The sequence below is a fragment of the Dryobates pubescens genome, chromosome 4 (genome assembly GCF_014839835.1).
Source record: "Dryobates pubescens isolate bDryPub1 chromosome 4, bDryPub1.pri, whole genome shotgun sequence".
Taxonomy (NCBI): Eukaryota; Metazoa; Chordata; class Aves; order Piciformes; family Picidae; genus Dryobates; species Dryobates pubescens.
Genome location: NC_071615.1, coordinates 40,994,146 through 41,009,755, shown reverse-complemented (window position 1 = coordinate 41,009,755; position 15,610 = coordinate 40,994,146). Strand labels below are relative to the sequence as shown.

Below are 15,610 nucleotides of genomic sequence, written 5' to 3'. Positions count from 1 at the left end.
CTTGTCTACTTCAATTTTGCCTGGCAAGTATCCTGGATCATGAAATCAGTCTGCAGTCAATGTCCTCTCTGAGGAACAGAAGGTAGTTTAGCTTTCTATGTAACCTACACCTCACTAATGTGTTACTCCTCTCCTCTGCTAGTCAGACGCAGTTCTGCCGGGCTCTGTTTCTAGAGGGTCACTTCAACATTTACCCATTTTTCATTGGGTCTAGCTTTACACAGGGAGACCTGACTGAGCAGGAGGGAGGTTCAGGACTGCAAACTGCATTTCCAAAGAAAAATAAAAAAAACCCAAACACCTGACAGCTTACCCCAATAATTTTTCCAAATATAACAGCAAATGCAGGATGGACGGCACCTGAGATGGCAGCAGCAATCACTCCCAGCAGTACATACAGCCACTCAGGCTTGTTAAGAGCCAAGATTCTTGAGTAAGGCACAGCAGGGAGATTTTCTTCCTACAGGAAAGCAAAAGCTGCAAGTTTTCCTTGGAAAGTTTCAGAACATGAAATTCCCCAGCCAGTGGGTGTTCATTAGGTTTTGCATATTGAACTCTCTTGGTAAACCACTGAAAGCTGTCTCTGTGCACTTGGGGGTGAGCAAACATGCTGGGTAGCTGCAGCTTTGCTGTTTCGTACCCCAGAACTTCAACTGCACTGTAAAAGTAAGAAGGCAAAAAATGTAACAAAAGGCTAAGTCATGAAGGGAGAAGGGCCAGGACAGTTCATTTGAAGTCACAAAGAGCTGGTCACCGTGAATGGCAACTAACACTTGAATCTTTATAAAGAACTAAAAGTCTCTCTGTTTAGAGCATAGAAAAGATCCTTCCGGTTCAGCTAAATGCTAGTGGGCTGGCAGTAATACAACTGGGTAGAGAGGTCATCTTTCTCTTCTGCAAATTATAGCCTGTGCATCATTACCAAAAGCATGAAAAAGGCATACGTAGCAGTCAGTCAGTCTGAATTGCCAGAACTGCAGCCAGAATTGCCTCTGGTAATACAAAAAATGCCCTGTTCTGCTTTACTAATTATTCAAGTGCTAAGGCTTCCAAAGCAGGAGGGGCTCTGGAAAGGCAAGAAAATGAAAATGTTAGAAATGAGGCAAAATATTAAGCAGGACTACAAGTGAGGTGCTCTTGCTTCCTGGTTCTTTTATCTCATGTTTCAGATGCTGAATGAAGGTGGATAATCCTCAACTGTAAAAGTGGGCTGAGTTGTCTGAAATAATTGCAATTACTGGACGTTTGATTTCTCAGTTCTTTGGGAATACAGTGAGTAATAAAGTCTTGAGCATGAACACTTGCTGCTTCCTCTGATGTCTTAAGCAGTATTAATATACAGGCAAAAAAGTATGTTTTGAAATTGCATAACATTTTTGTGACAATGGATCCAGCTGACTTGCACTACGTGAAATATGTATTAGCTGGAAGCTATATTTTAGTGAGGAGGCACATCAATACAAATCATACCAAGGCTGATCATATGCTGTATTACAGGTGGGATCCTAACTTTTGTAGATTAGAAAGGATCCATGGTTTTAATTCAGGATATGCATTTGATTTCTTCATTTCATCTTGAAGTCAGGTAAAGAAAGAGAGGAAAATAAAGAGGGGGAAAAAAAGAAGCAGGCAACCCCCCCTCCCCCCCCAAACTGTAGTTCAAGCAGTACAAAATAGGAAAAACCAGTCAAGTTTCTGCTGAGCTGCCTACCCAAAGTCTGATCCAGGGTCCACTAGAAATCAACTCATCTTGACTGCCATGAGCAAGTTTTACTCAGCACTGACCAAACATTCTGTCTCTAAAAGCTTAAGTTTCTAAATGACTTTGGTCATACAGACAAAAGATAGACTATGGTCTATCTGAATAAGAAACTCCAGAACTGGATGTTTTAAAAGCATATAAAAAGACTCAGAGAGAATAGTGGCTCAGTAGAACACACTCCAAAATGGTGGTTTTGACATACATTTTTTTCCCTTTGTTTCACCTCAGTGTAATATGAGATTCAAAAGTGCTTTCCGTGCACACCTCAGGGATTACATTATCCACTAAAGTTTGCAACGGTGGATAACAAGAAGTAAAGAATCCTGCAACAGAATAATCTCAAGTTGTTTCAATTAGAATTCTGCCATCAGTCACACTGAAATAATGCACCAAATTTTATGGAGTGTGATCAATCAACAGCACTTCTTTTCCTTTTTGTTTTTTAATTTCCTTCCAGTTCACACTAAGTCTGTGCTGTTAGAATGAAGTGTTTTGGCAATACCACTGTTGCCATATTTCTGGGACAAATACTCAGCCTGGCAAGTACTGAGTGTAACAGTACCAGAGTAAAGCTTTCAAGTAGCTAAAAGTAAAGACAGTTATATGCTTTGTGTTTGTGCTCACACAATATCACTAAAATTCTAAACAAAAATTTTAATACCAACCTCCAGCTCTTTCCTCCCCCTTTTTCCAGAGAATATTTTCTTAGAGGAGTGTTTCTTGCTCTGATGTCTGCTGGATCTTCTTCGAATGCTGCCTCTCCCTGAGACCACTGATTCTTCAAAATGATCTTCAAGAGCCAGCTCCTCCACAAGAACATTTCTGACATCTCCTTCACATTCCTCAGCCCCTCTGTCTTCACTTTCTTCTGATACCCCATCTTCTTGAACATTATTGCTACAACCCTAGTGAGAATTCAGGATATACAATCACAAGGTGTTTCAAGCACGGAGAAGGGAGAGTAGAATTTTCTTCTGATAAGTATTGCTGTTTTGATCATATGACCACTGTTGCCTATAGGCCACATATGTTTCAGTCTGCAGTGGCAGAGCAGTGGACTACTTGGTCCTGATTTTGTTTTCTTCCTCCCTCCCCCCTGCCCCAAGCAGTTTCTGGAATCCACCTGGAATCAAGTAATTCTGTGGTTATACCATAATTACGAAGTCTGTGCCTTCATGTCACTTATGTTTTTGACATATTGGTTTGTGTAAATGTGAAAAATTTTTATGGGTAAACCCCCCAAGAATTCCAGGCCTGTGTCCATGCTGAGACTAGAGTGACTGAGCAGCTGCCAGCTGGACAACATGCAAGAACCACAGAGAGAAAATGTCTCCACACATCAGCATTTCACAAGCTTGTGTAACAGAGAAAGAAAATGCATTTGCCCTTACCTGCTGCATTACAAGAGAATAGTAGACTCCCTTCTGCAACATGAGTTCACTGTGTGTTCCCTGTTCAACCACAACACCATTCTCAAATCCAGCAATAGTGTCAGCAGTCCTGATGGTAGAGAGTCTGTGGGCAATCACAATGGTGGTACGTCCAGTCCGAGCCTTAGAGAAAACACAACAACAAAGGCGATTTAACATCAAAATGTGCAAGAAAGCAGCACAGAAATAAAACAAAGTTATTTTAGGCATTCATAATGAAAACTTTAAAAAGAATATTTTTTTCCTTCTGATTTCATGGCTCCTGTTTAACAGTTTAAGGACACTTTCCCTAGCCTAATTGTGCAGAGAAAGTCACAGTAAGCTTATTAGACAGGCAATGCAAATATTAAAGGCGACAATTAAGGCTGACTTTTCACCAAACTTGAACTGTTTGAGCTAAAGGAGCCCATAAAGTGTTTCCATGTGTATTCATGCATAGGAGGGAAATGCAGTGAGAGTAGTTAGACCTTTCTCAAAATAAAGCTAGGAGAGCTAGAATAGAAGCAAAGGATGTTTCCTTTATATACTGTTCATGCACATTTTTAGAAGTATAACGTTAGCATGACTTCTGACCAGGCTTAGCAGGGGAGAGTATAGAATGAAGCACATCTGGGGTCAGAAAGGGGTTTTAAACACTCCCTAAAGCTCTCTCTCTCCCAGTCTTTTGAACTAAGGTACATCTCAGATTAGATGCCTGCTGGGATTTGGCAGGGAAAGCTGCCAAAACCTCGGACTGCAGGCTACATGCTCTATCTCTCTCCAGCTCTCACAAGCAGAACAGTGACGTGCACAGTCCTCATGCAGCAAATGAGCACATGCCAACTTGTGGCTGGTGGAGAGAACAGCTTCCCTTCTTGCTTATGCCTGGGAGCAGATGGTGGCTTAGGGACAGAAGGGGAAATCCAAGCAGACTTCATGCAACAAATGTTCTTCAGTCAAGGAGCCTGCTGGAAGTTACTTTATACAGAATTTGTATATCATATGGGCGCAGGAACAGGGGTGTGAAGACAAGGACAGCTTCAGAAGATGAATGTTTCCTTGGAGATTTGGATTCTTCCTCTACAATTGCCATCAAGTTTTCATGGATCTAATACTTGATACTCAAAGCCTGTCAGGGGAGGTCTGTTGGGTGGCTTTCATGCCTGTGCCCTAATGTGCAGAGGTGTGGATCCTTCACAGCCTCCCAGCCCACTGCAGCTGGGAACTATGGTCAGAATAAGCAAAATGCTCTAAAGATGTTTAGATTTCTAAAACCCAGCAGACTATGAGCACATGCGTATGATTGGTCAGAAATGGTGTGCATTGGGGAGGTGAATATCTGCTCCTCAGCTGTAAAAATAACAAACAACATCAGCAGTACTTTTTCCACTCAGGAATGTTCGGAAGAACTGTGCAAGTCCCATCTGGGGACTACGTTAATGGACATCAAAAGGTTGTGAAAAGATAAGCAAGCTATGATTCCAGGCTCATTTTGAGATGTTCTGGGAACATGCTGAAGGATGAGGAAGATTTTATAATGCAGTCCCCTTAAGTGAGTGATCTCCATTGCATGTTATGCAACAAATGAAGCAATAATCTTCTGGAAAGTGTTAGTGTTTGATCATAGAATCATGCAGAAGAAAGTTAAATTACAACTGACAGGGTGATCTTTTAGTGCTTAACTTAGCAGCAATAACATAATGTATAAACAAATGAGATTAGAGAAATATTTTTGCATCCACATGTTACCTCAATATTAATAATATCAGCACAATCATGTGATAATAGCAAACATCTACATTTACCTCAGATTTAAACTGACTGGCAATGAAATTCCATATTTCCCTTGAGCCATACTTGTAACTGTTTCTCTTTACATAACTAATGAAATGAAAGGCAGGATTTTTCAGCTGCCTTTTAAAAAGATATATTAAAATAAATACCAGATAAATGAAAAGACATTTCAGCCCAATCATGAAGTTTTTTTGTTTGCTTGTTTGTTTGGTTTTTTTTAAATCAAATCCTCTAGACTCCATTACATCTTGGTGGAAACTGCTGATGAATGAGGAATGTGAGCAGATGGGACAGAGGCATAGGTATAAGCTCCAACAGCAGCACCCATCCTAGAGCTCTGGGGTTAATAAAAAGCATGAGGGAGGTGGGGGCAGAGATTTGGTATTGGTAACTGGCTCTGATTTTGTTCTGTGATTTGCATTTGGTCTCTGAAGAAAGAAAATGGCTAAATCCCAAGAGCTTCTCTAAATTACAAAGCAACTATTCAATGAAGAAAGAATTACTGGGAGTATTACAACATACATTTCTGTTTTCTGGAAAAGGTCATTCAGTCCTTATACCTTGCCTTGATAAGATGCCATCTGTATTTCACCAACAAATGAACAATTGTGAGACCTAAGTTAGAGTTACACATGTGTGTAACTGCCTTGGTAATCAATAACAATGCTAAACCCCCGACAAATAGACATGGGTTCATAAATAAAATAATAATCCTTTAAACTCCCTCTTAAAAGCACTGAAATGGAAACATCCACCCACATTTAATTTCCCAGTGATGCATCATTTCATGGTAGCTCATAGCTTCAATAACATGATTCCTACCTTATCAAGAGCTGCTTGCACTATGGATTCACTCTGAGTATCTAGTGCGGACGTAGCTTCATCCAGAAGAAGGATCTTGGGATTTCTTGCTAGGGCACGGGCAATTGCTATTCGCTGCTTCTGGCCCCCACTCAGCTGAGCCCCTCTTTCCCCTACCATGGTGTTAAATTTCTGAGAAAGGAGAAAGCAATCCAGAAGTTGTGGCACATGCCAAATTAAATCCTCACTTCTCTGTGAGATGGTAAGTACTCAGCTTCTAGACAAAAGGTAGCTTTATGCAGCTGACTTGAGCATGGGTAGAGCAAACACACAACCGCATCTATCCATCCAGACCTTAGCCACGCCCTTCTACCCCCATTACATGGTTTACATGCCTAACTTTGAACTTATGGTTCTTAAAAGTCTTGATCTTTACTGCTCCAAACCCTTCCCTTTCCCAAGAAAAGCCTATAAAAGGCATCTCTGTATTTGCTGGGGACTGCCTACCTTTCCAACAGGGTTAGGATCATAGGCATCCACCAGGACCTATAACATTGCCGCCTCTGAAACACGGGCAGCCTCCCCTCCCTGCCCTGGGGCCATGGCTTGGTTTCTACTGTCTATGTCACTCACTCCAAAGCAGCAAGTTTCAAAATCTGGTGTAGTCTTTAATTACATAGCTATTTAGGAGTAAATACAATTAAACAACTCTTCCTAAGAAGAGGGAAACTTGGAACAGACATTCTAGAAGTGGCATATGCTTGAGAGATGGGGGCTGAGCTCTATGAAGTAACAGAATAAAATCTAAGGTGGGCACTTTTTTTGCTGCATTTTTTAAACTGCAGGACCAAAAGAAGGAGTATATCATTCATTCCTGAGGATGTGTTTTGAATGACTGATCTCACTTCCCACCTCCACCCTGAAAGGAGCAAAGTGTTTACTGCTAGAAGAGGGCTCAAAGCTGTGAATCTCGGTGAGACAGGGAGTTTATACTGCCAGCTGCTAAAAATGGCCTTGGTTCAGGGAATACTTATTTACTTCCACCTTCTATTTCCTACTGAATATGCAGGCAGCTCCTGACAAAGGGTTTCATAGAATCATAGAATCAATAAGGCTGGAAAAGATCTCAAAGATCATCAAGTCCAACCTGTCACCCAAGACCTCATGACTACTAAACCATGGCACCAAGTGCCACATCCAATCCCCTCTTGAACACCTCCAGGGATTGCTGGATCTTTTCTTTTGAAGTCCAGTTCTTCCCATGGCTCATGAGATGGGTAGGGATGGTAACCCAACTGTGAAGCTTCTTTTCTCCTGTGTTAAGGCACTGACAATATTTTGCCAACTTAGGCACTAATCTTTTGAGGGCAACCAAAGACATGATATCTAGTCCAGAAAGTCCCTGAACCAAACACTACTGGTGGTTTGACTATTTTGGGAAGCTATAGTACTACAATTTGAATTCCCATGCTCTCCCCCTCTCCAAAACAGGACACCAGCCTAAATGGACTTTTCATTCTTACGCTCCAAAGAAGTTTGTGAACTCACATCAGGCAGTCTAGAGATAAAGTCAAAAGCATTGGCTTCCTTGGCTGCTTGCTCAATTTCAGCATCAGAAATATCTTCTCGGCCGTAGCGAATGTTCTCAGCTATTGTTGCTGCAAACAGAACAGGCTCCTGACTCACAATGCCAATATTTTCTCGGAGCCACTTTACATTAAATGTTCTAATATCCTGACCATCTAAGGTAATCTGAGAGAAAAAAAGCATATGTCAGACAAGTTGAGGAAATGCATTCTGTTCATAATACATCCATTAGTTACTGTTACTCAACTTAAATATCAGCGACAAGGACCAAAAAAATAAAACCTGTCTTCAGGAGAAAACTATGTCAGGGAAGAAGGTAAGCTAGTTTTTCCACCCCCCACCCCCACCTCACAGCTAGAAAATGGTGAGGAGAAGCACAAACAGAGAAGACATCAAGGGCTTTTGTTTTGGTTTTGCCCCCCCTGCCCCAGTAACCATCATGTGTAAGCTAGCTTAAGAGTTTTCCAGTTTCCCTGCATATTTTTTACCCTGTTCTCATGCCCCTGTGCCAGTTTTCTTTTCCCACAGCTGCAGTTACACAATTGCCTCTGTGGCTGTGCTTTACACCAGAACAAAGAAAGAATCATAGAATAGCTTAGGTTGGAAGGGACCTTAGAGATCATCTACTCCAACTTCCCCGCTGTGGGCAGGGAAGGCTCTCAACTAGACTCAGCTGCTCAAGGCCTCATCCAGCCTGGCCTTGAACACCCCAAGGGAGGAGGCATCCACAATCTCTCTGGGCAACACATCCCAGAGACTCACCACCCTTGTACTGAAGAACATGTTCCTGAGATCTGCTCTAAAGGAAGGGAAAGTTATTTTTAACCGAGGTAATTTGTAATGTGGTCCTATGAACACTGACATTAGGAGCAGCAAACTGAGGCATGGGAGCAGGAATGAACAGCCACAGAAACATGAAGTTTAAGAAGCAAGTGCTGATAGAGATAGCTGCCTTGATACATTATGTATTTGCACATTTTGTACACTATTATTTGCAATGCTTCCCGAGCTGCAACTAGAAGTAACCACTACTAAGTAGTATTCTTCAAATACTAAATGTGAAAAGAAAATATTCCTTAAAAATATATTCTTTGTTTTTCTCCTTTTTTTGTCCCCTTTGAAAGTTTCTTATGAGAAGCATTTGCCATTTACTGACCACAACTAGTGTTTAGTGGTAGAGGAGACACATAGCAATGTATAATGAAGGAAGCTTTTGCTGTGGGTTAGCAGATAGAGAAAAATGAGCCAAGAAAACAGCTATTTGGAACAGGAAAACTCTCTCCAAGTTTTAGATTACATTCAATAAAGAAGACAATCAAAATGCAGCAGAGTATTATTTACTTGAAGAAGTTACAGACTCTTATAATTATTTTCATGAACAATTGGCTTTTAAATTTGTATCTTGCATCTACTGAAAGATATTTTGGTATTTACTACTTCTGGCATAGTAATGCAAGAAGGAGAAGAATAATGAAGTCAAGCCAGCAGAATAAGATAGTTACTTGAAGTTTAAACTGTGAAAATGCTGAACTATACACACTTATGCTCAAATAAATAAAACAAAAAACAAATTCAAGGTTCAGTCAGTATGGGAAACTCATGTTTATCCTAACAGCTCTCAGTTTTTACTGTTCACTTGCAGACACTCACTTCCCCCTGGACAGGATCGTAGAATCTTTGCAGCAGCTGAACAGTAGTGCTTTTTCCACAGCCACTGGCACCAACTAAAGCTATGGTCTTCCCAGTTTGAACTTTCAAGTTTAAACCTCTGAGGATCTGAGAAAAAAAAAAAAGAAAAATTATATACCTTAGTTTGACAAGTCTTTCAAGGTAACTGTAACAATAATCAAAGCAGCAGTAATAGGCACAGTCTGAAGGTATAGCAAGATTAGTGAGTTAATTGGACCTGGGAATATTCTGGGGCACTGGTATGATAGAACCTACCTACATCTATGCTTGTGACGCCTATTAGCCTTCAAAACAGGATGGCTACATGCAACCTGCCTTTGGGGAATGCTCTCTGGATCCTTCTGGTTACCAAACCAAGCCTGGGAATTATTTGGGAAGATTGATAACTGGAACAGGCCAAGTTCATGCCAAGAAACATTTTAAGAGTTCCCTTGCATAGACCATTGCATTCCAGTGCCTGGGAAAATTCCCCAGCACACTGGAATCAACTAATATAGACACAGGGACAGTCCTTCAAACTTGGTAGCTCATTTTCTCCAATTTGTGTGATCTGGTAGCAGGCTTGTGGTCTTAGGTTCTCCTGATATCCTCTCTTTTCCAATGCTTAGACAATGCCATAATGCTTAGTTATGAATCTCACAGAAAAATACTTCTAAGGTTCTAAACAACATTGCTGAGAAATAAAAGAGTGCTTTCTTCTATTTTTAGAATATAAATGACTGTTCTGATAAGGTAACTACTGGAAAGCCCTTAATAAACCCCTGTCTTAATTGTTAACAGCTTCAGCAGCCTGGGGAGTAGTTACCGATTAATACCGTGTTGCCACCTTCATGTTTAGGAACATTTTACCTCAAAAGATGTCCATGTCATATACAAGTAATGCTGTGTACTTGCCAAAGTATTTGGCTGCTATGGGAACTCCTCTTGTTTATACCAGGCTGATTTACAATTTTGCCTACACATGTTTTTGCAATGAGTTACTAAAATAGTTGCAATATTGTTCCCCTCTCCCTGCATTGCATCCAGCAGTTCATATCTCCAAGAAGCTGATATCCTGGAGCCTGCATTATCAAGCAAGATACCATACTTTCTCCAGATTTAAATAGTCACAACCACCTAATAGTTTATTTTTATCAGACAAGGTGTTGTCAAGATAAAAACTGACAATAAATAGGCTCCTTAGATCTCTGTTTTGTTTAGCCTAGACAGGGGAAATTACACTATGTTGCATCAATTGCTTGAGAGATTGTGGATAACTTCTACACATTTCTGCTTATTTCCTTTTGGCTTTACTAAGTATTATTCTTAATAGGGGGAACTAATGACTCAGTATATTTGGGAAGGATGACAAAACATTTCATATTTTGCTACCATTTGGCAAGCAGACCTATGGCATAGCTCATCAGCTTGAGCAGTGTTTTAAAGAAGGATGAAAAGTCTCCTCTGTCGCTTCCGATTTCTGAGCCAAGAGTAAAAGGAGATGCAGAGCATTGACTTCAGTTAGACAGGAAGCCTAGCTCCAGGTCTGTCCTTCAGCATCCCCAGTGTCCTGGAAACAGATTTGATGAACAACCTCAGATAACTGAGGTGGAAAAGCCATGTGAAGAAATGCCCACAGTAATATGAACTTTCCCATTCTCACCAATTAACTGGCATGTCCAACTGCCAATTGTTGACATTTGAAATCTAATTCTACCTTTTCCTTAAATAACAACAGCAGAAAATCCCTTTTTCTTTCACCTTTTTCAAGGTCTTCAAAAGATCATAAACTGTTCACTACAGTCAAGAGGTCAAACCAACTCTATCCTTGGAGGTGTTTAAGACCAGGCTGGATGTGGCTCTGAGCAACCTGATCTAGTGTGAGGTGTCCCTGCCCATGGTGGGGGGATTGGAACTAGATGATCCTTGAGGTCCCTTCCAACTCTAACAATTCTACAATTCTATTACCAGAAATGTAATCATTAGGACCTGATGTACACAGCACTGCACAATAAGGGTGCTAAGGAAAGTTTAACTGGCAAAGAGTAGGGGGCATCAGTTTATTGAAACAGCAATTTTGACATCTTCCCCAAATGACTTCTGGGGTGATAAGTTTCAATCCATTTGATGGCATATTGTTGTAAAGCCTATCCCACAGGTCATTTTTCATATGGGGTACCACAGTAGCTCAGAACAACCAAGGGACTGTAAAGAGCATCTTCCTGGTTCAACTACTTGAGGCCTGGAATTTTTAATGACAGATCTTGGAAAAGTCATATGTGGTTTATGAGAGCTCTTATACACAGAAATTCAGATTAGGAGCAACATATTCTTCTTAGCTGTCTCCAGGAGAGGAGAAAGGTGTGCAGGTAGCCAGTGGCAGCAAATCTACAGCTTTGTCTTTGTGCACTATTGGGCAAAAAGCCAACATCCCATCTCCCAGGATAAGAATGCCTTTTGCATTCAGGAACAAGATTAGACAAATAATAAGGACAAATAATATGGCTACAGAATTTCCATACAGTAGACTAATATAAAACGAACACTTACTTTAACATCAGGTCTGGATGGGTAACTGAAATGGATGTTTCTGAATTCAATTTCTCCTATAAGTCTGTCTGGTTTGTAGCCTTCCTTAGAACTGCTATCTATGAGTCGTTTCTGGAAAGAGTTTAATGATATAACCTCTGGTTATTACACTTTTGGAACTGCTATTTCAGCTGGATACGTTGTTCTCTCCTTCACTTTCTCTGCTGCTGCTTTGCACTGCAGCACACCACGGCAGAGCTGCTGTGTTTTACTCACATGATGCCAAATGCAGGGGTACTGTGAATTCTACTTTGACAAATATAATGTATTTCCAAACACAGCAAAATCCACAGCAGATAATCTGTAATTGTAGAACTTATCTCTACCACTTCGCAGCCAAAATACGGCCCTCAGCAATGCACATGGGAGGATTTTATACTGACATGAAGTATCTAGTGCTCCTTGTTTAAAATATTCTATATACACAGACATCTAACTGCTGCATAACACAGGAAGACCAAGGTAATAACAGTGTGGAAACCCTTTTTTTCACAGTAACACCAGCACTGCTGTTTTATGTCACTATAGCTTTCAATTGCACTGTCAATCTCTTCCTTTCCAACTCATCCTTCTCCCCCAGAATACCCCAACCAAGGCCCCCCTCATCCCCCTCCCCCCCCCAAAAAAAAGGAAAACTCAGCTCACTTGCAATGTATACATGCATTTTTAAAATGAAACTGCCTCACCATTTGCCCTATGGAGTTGCAAGTCTAATATCAATGAAAGCCTTCCTAAATCTCAGATGCTCATGCCAGGTCTTCCAACATATGTTGTGACAGATAGAGGCAGTTTTCTTGATGTAAATGGAAACATGCTGGGTTTCAGTAGCAGGCATGTATGGATTTTATGGCTTAGGGACTTTTGAGTGTGTTTGTTATATCTCTTGAGAAGAAAAGAAAAAAATAATTGAGTGTGGCTGAAAGACCTCTTTTCTGCTTAGAGACTTACCTTATTGATGACCTGAAACACTTCATAAGCAGCTCCACGTGCATTAGCCACACTCTCCAGGTTGGGAGCTGCCTGGCCCAGGGAGAAGGCTCCAACAAGCACAGAGAAGAACACCTGTCGGAGATGGAGAGAAGCATCATGGCAAACAGGTTGCAAAGCCACCACTGTCTGGCTGTTAGGTGCCCAAGTCTTTCTAGAGCATCCTTCCCAGGAAAGCTAAATACAGAAGTGAAAGGTGCATTTCACAGTTGCTCCTCTTCACTCCCCATTTCTCCTCAAGTGAATGATAACTACTGACAGGTGCTTCTGTGGCACAAATGACTTCTTTTTTGTGTTCTTGCATTTTTCTATCATTCACAAGCAGAATAAATCTTTTTTTTTCTGCTGCTTTCCAGAGGCTCCAAACTTACGATGCTTGCAAAATTTAGCCCACTTTTTTTTCTTTTCTTTTTTTTAATTGAAATCTCACCTATGGGACCAATGCACAATAAGCTTTATATGCTGTGAGGAACCATGCAGAGAACAGCTTATCAGAAGTCACTCAAGTGTGAAATTTGAGCATGTGGTCAGACTTTTGCTGGCAAGATGACAGCTGTATATCTCAAAGCATAATCAGCTATTGGCAATGTATGGTAGGGACTTGCAAGTGAACAGCAGAATGCACAGAAGATATTGTGGCTAAATGAGATGTTGAGGACTTCATTCTAGTATCTAGCTAGAGTTTTTTTTAGCAGGCCCTAAGCATCAGCTATAGATTGTTCATCCTGCCCTACAACAGGGTCCAAGACAAATGAAAGCAGAGCAGATGCTCTCACATCTACACTGATTAGAGTGGGAAGTCAAGGTGAATGCTTTCTTTTAAGTTGTTTTATACCAAGTGAATTTTTTACATCAAGTGACTTTCAAACAGCTAATTTAGCAAACACTTGGTAGAAAATAGAGATAATTATGTCCACCACTGACAAGTATTTCCACAAAGTTAGAGAGTATTTTTTTCAAAGCTGTGTTGCTGTACTTACGATTAACACACGGCCGATGTCGTAATTCTCATCCTCAGCAGTGAGCTTGGTTCCATACCAGAATGCAAGTGCATAGGATCCAAAGATAAAAAATTGTGAAACACCTAGAGATGTATTAGTAGTAATGGATTTTTTTATTCCAACACTTTTAGCCATCTCCAAGTTAGCATCATATCTGAAAGTGGATAAGGAAACCACTAATTTGATAGGTACCACACGCATGTTCTGACTGATATTTCTCAGGGTCCTACATTTTAATTAAAAGGATTTCTATTATAAAATGATTGAAAGCCTCTCAAAGAGAATACAGATTTTTCTGACAGAGGACTAGTAGGCATATAATTCCTCTGAATAAATCTGCTCTGACATATGCTGACAACTTTGTCATACAGATATGGGAGACACGTTTAGAAAACAACTGAGTAGTGTGACTACATTAGCACGATGGAAGACACAATGCCACTCGAGCCATTTGCCTGTAGTAGTCCTGAAGGGAAACCTTGAAACAGTTTTAACAACATTACATATCAAAGACAAGAGATGTTCCTAGGAAAGTTCCATCACTGTGTGGGTGGTTTTTTGTACATTAAATGGAGGTGAAGTTATGGAAGAAGCTGGTCAACCATGTCAGAAAGGAAAGGCTTTACTGGCATGGGGTTACCTGGAAACCAGGTTTTGTTTGTCTCTATACCTTAAGAAAAATAAAAAAGTATCTCCTAGCAATGGATTTTCAGACACTGGTAATTGCAGAAACCAAGAAGATGGGGAGGAGGGGGACAACTGATCTAGGCCATCTTGAATGTTGTTTCTTTACTGTGTAAGCAGAAAGTGTCTTAATATTGTTGCAACTACAAGATTGTCAGAGCTCAGCCCTTGGAAGCAGACAAATGCAGGAGCAAGCTGTAGGATCCTGAGCTAAGGCTGCCACCACCTTAGAAATTTTGCACAAGACCAGGGGAAACAGGAGACATGAACAAACCAGAAGAGATTCACGGACTGTATGGATCGGTTCTTCCAGTTTGCCTTTCCCAACTGCATGGCATTGGTGATCATACAGAGTCACTAATATGCAGAATGTTATTGTCTATGCTTGTTCAGTTACCTAATACATGTGTGAGTGAATCTGTGGCCAGACATATTCACATTTGATTAGAACCAACACTAGATTATGTCAGCTACAAGTGTTATTTACAAATCACTGAGGTAATAAAAGCCAGTGATGCAATCTCACTTAAGGCTATTATCCAGTGAAGCATAGATATAAGCTCATTAATCAAAGATCAAAACATCAGTACACATGTTCTGAAAGTTAAGCAATTAATCACATGCTTTGCTGCATTTAACTACAAGGTAAAGATAACCTTCCCACCACTTTCACTTTAAATTCAGCTCCAGATCTCCATCAGAGGAGAAGTTTGACTCTATGCTGCAGTGATAACACCAAGTAGTCTGTGTTCACTAAGTCTATTTACACATCTTCATTTTCAGGTGAGCTGTCCACTTACAGAAGAATAAAATGACACTGAGAGGAATCTCAAAGCCCCACAAACCACATATCCAACCCACAGCCAAACTCTTTTTCTGTATTTTCAATCATTATTATGTCAAAATCTTACTTTGCTAATGCCTTCTGCTGTCCATTGAAAGCCACGACAGTTCTGATTGCTGTCAAAATTTCTTCTGCCACAGCTCCTGCTTTGGCATAAGCAGACAGCTCTTTAGCTGTAAGGGATGCCAGAAGCTGGAAAGTTGAAAACCAGATGTTACTGCAGCCTATTGAAAGGGTGGGCACACTATACTGATGAATAAGAATAATCAAGATTCAAGGCTCAAAATGAGGTTTTAGGAAAGAGGGACTCAGCACCTCTCTGAGCCCTGAATCTCCCCATAAACCAGCTCATTCTCTCATTCTGCCCTCACTACAGTGAAAGAATACACAAGCATCAGATGAACTTCATGACTAAAGCCAAAGACAGCCTGTGAACTACACTATGGTGTGTCTGTATGGGGAAGGGATCAGGGAGGTGTGCTAG

General features: G+C 40.7%; 1 protein-coding gene across 1 annotated transcript in view; it reads right to left on the bottom strand.

Annotated features, from left to right (window-relative positions):
• Nucleotides 1-15,610, bottom strand: part of ABCB5 (ATP binding cassette subfamily B member 5) — a 35,356-nt gene that overhangs the window by 14,295 nt on the left and 5,451 nt on the right. Inside the window, exons 8-17 of the mRNA XM_009907248.2 lie at nucleotides 15,194-15,318; nucleotides 13,578-13,752; nucleotides 12,559-12,672; nucleotides 11,572-11,682; nucleotides 9,004-9,129; nucleotides 7,315-7,518; nucleotides 5,788-5,958; nucleotides 3,154-3,315; nucleotides 2,428-2,667; nucleotides 314-460 (exon numbers count right to left, since the gene is read on the bottom strand). Of these exons, the coding sequence (XP_009905550.2) occupies nucleotides 314-460; nucleotides 2,428-2,667; nucleotides 3,154-3,315; nucleotides 5,788-5,958; nucleotides 7,315-7,518; nucleotides 9,004-9,129; nucleotides 11,572-11,682; nucleotides 12,559-12,672; nucleotides 13,578-13,752; nucleotides 15,194-15,318 (1,575 nt within the window). The remainder of the gene's footprint in view (nucleotides 1-313; nucleotides 461-2,427; nucleotides 2,668-3,153; nucleotides 3,316-5,787; nucleotides 5,959-7,314; nucleotides 7,519-9,003; nucleotides 9,130-11,571; nucleotides 11,683-12,558; nucleotides 12,673-13,577; nucleotides 13,753-15,193; nucleotides 15,319-15,610) is intronic.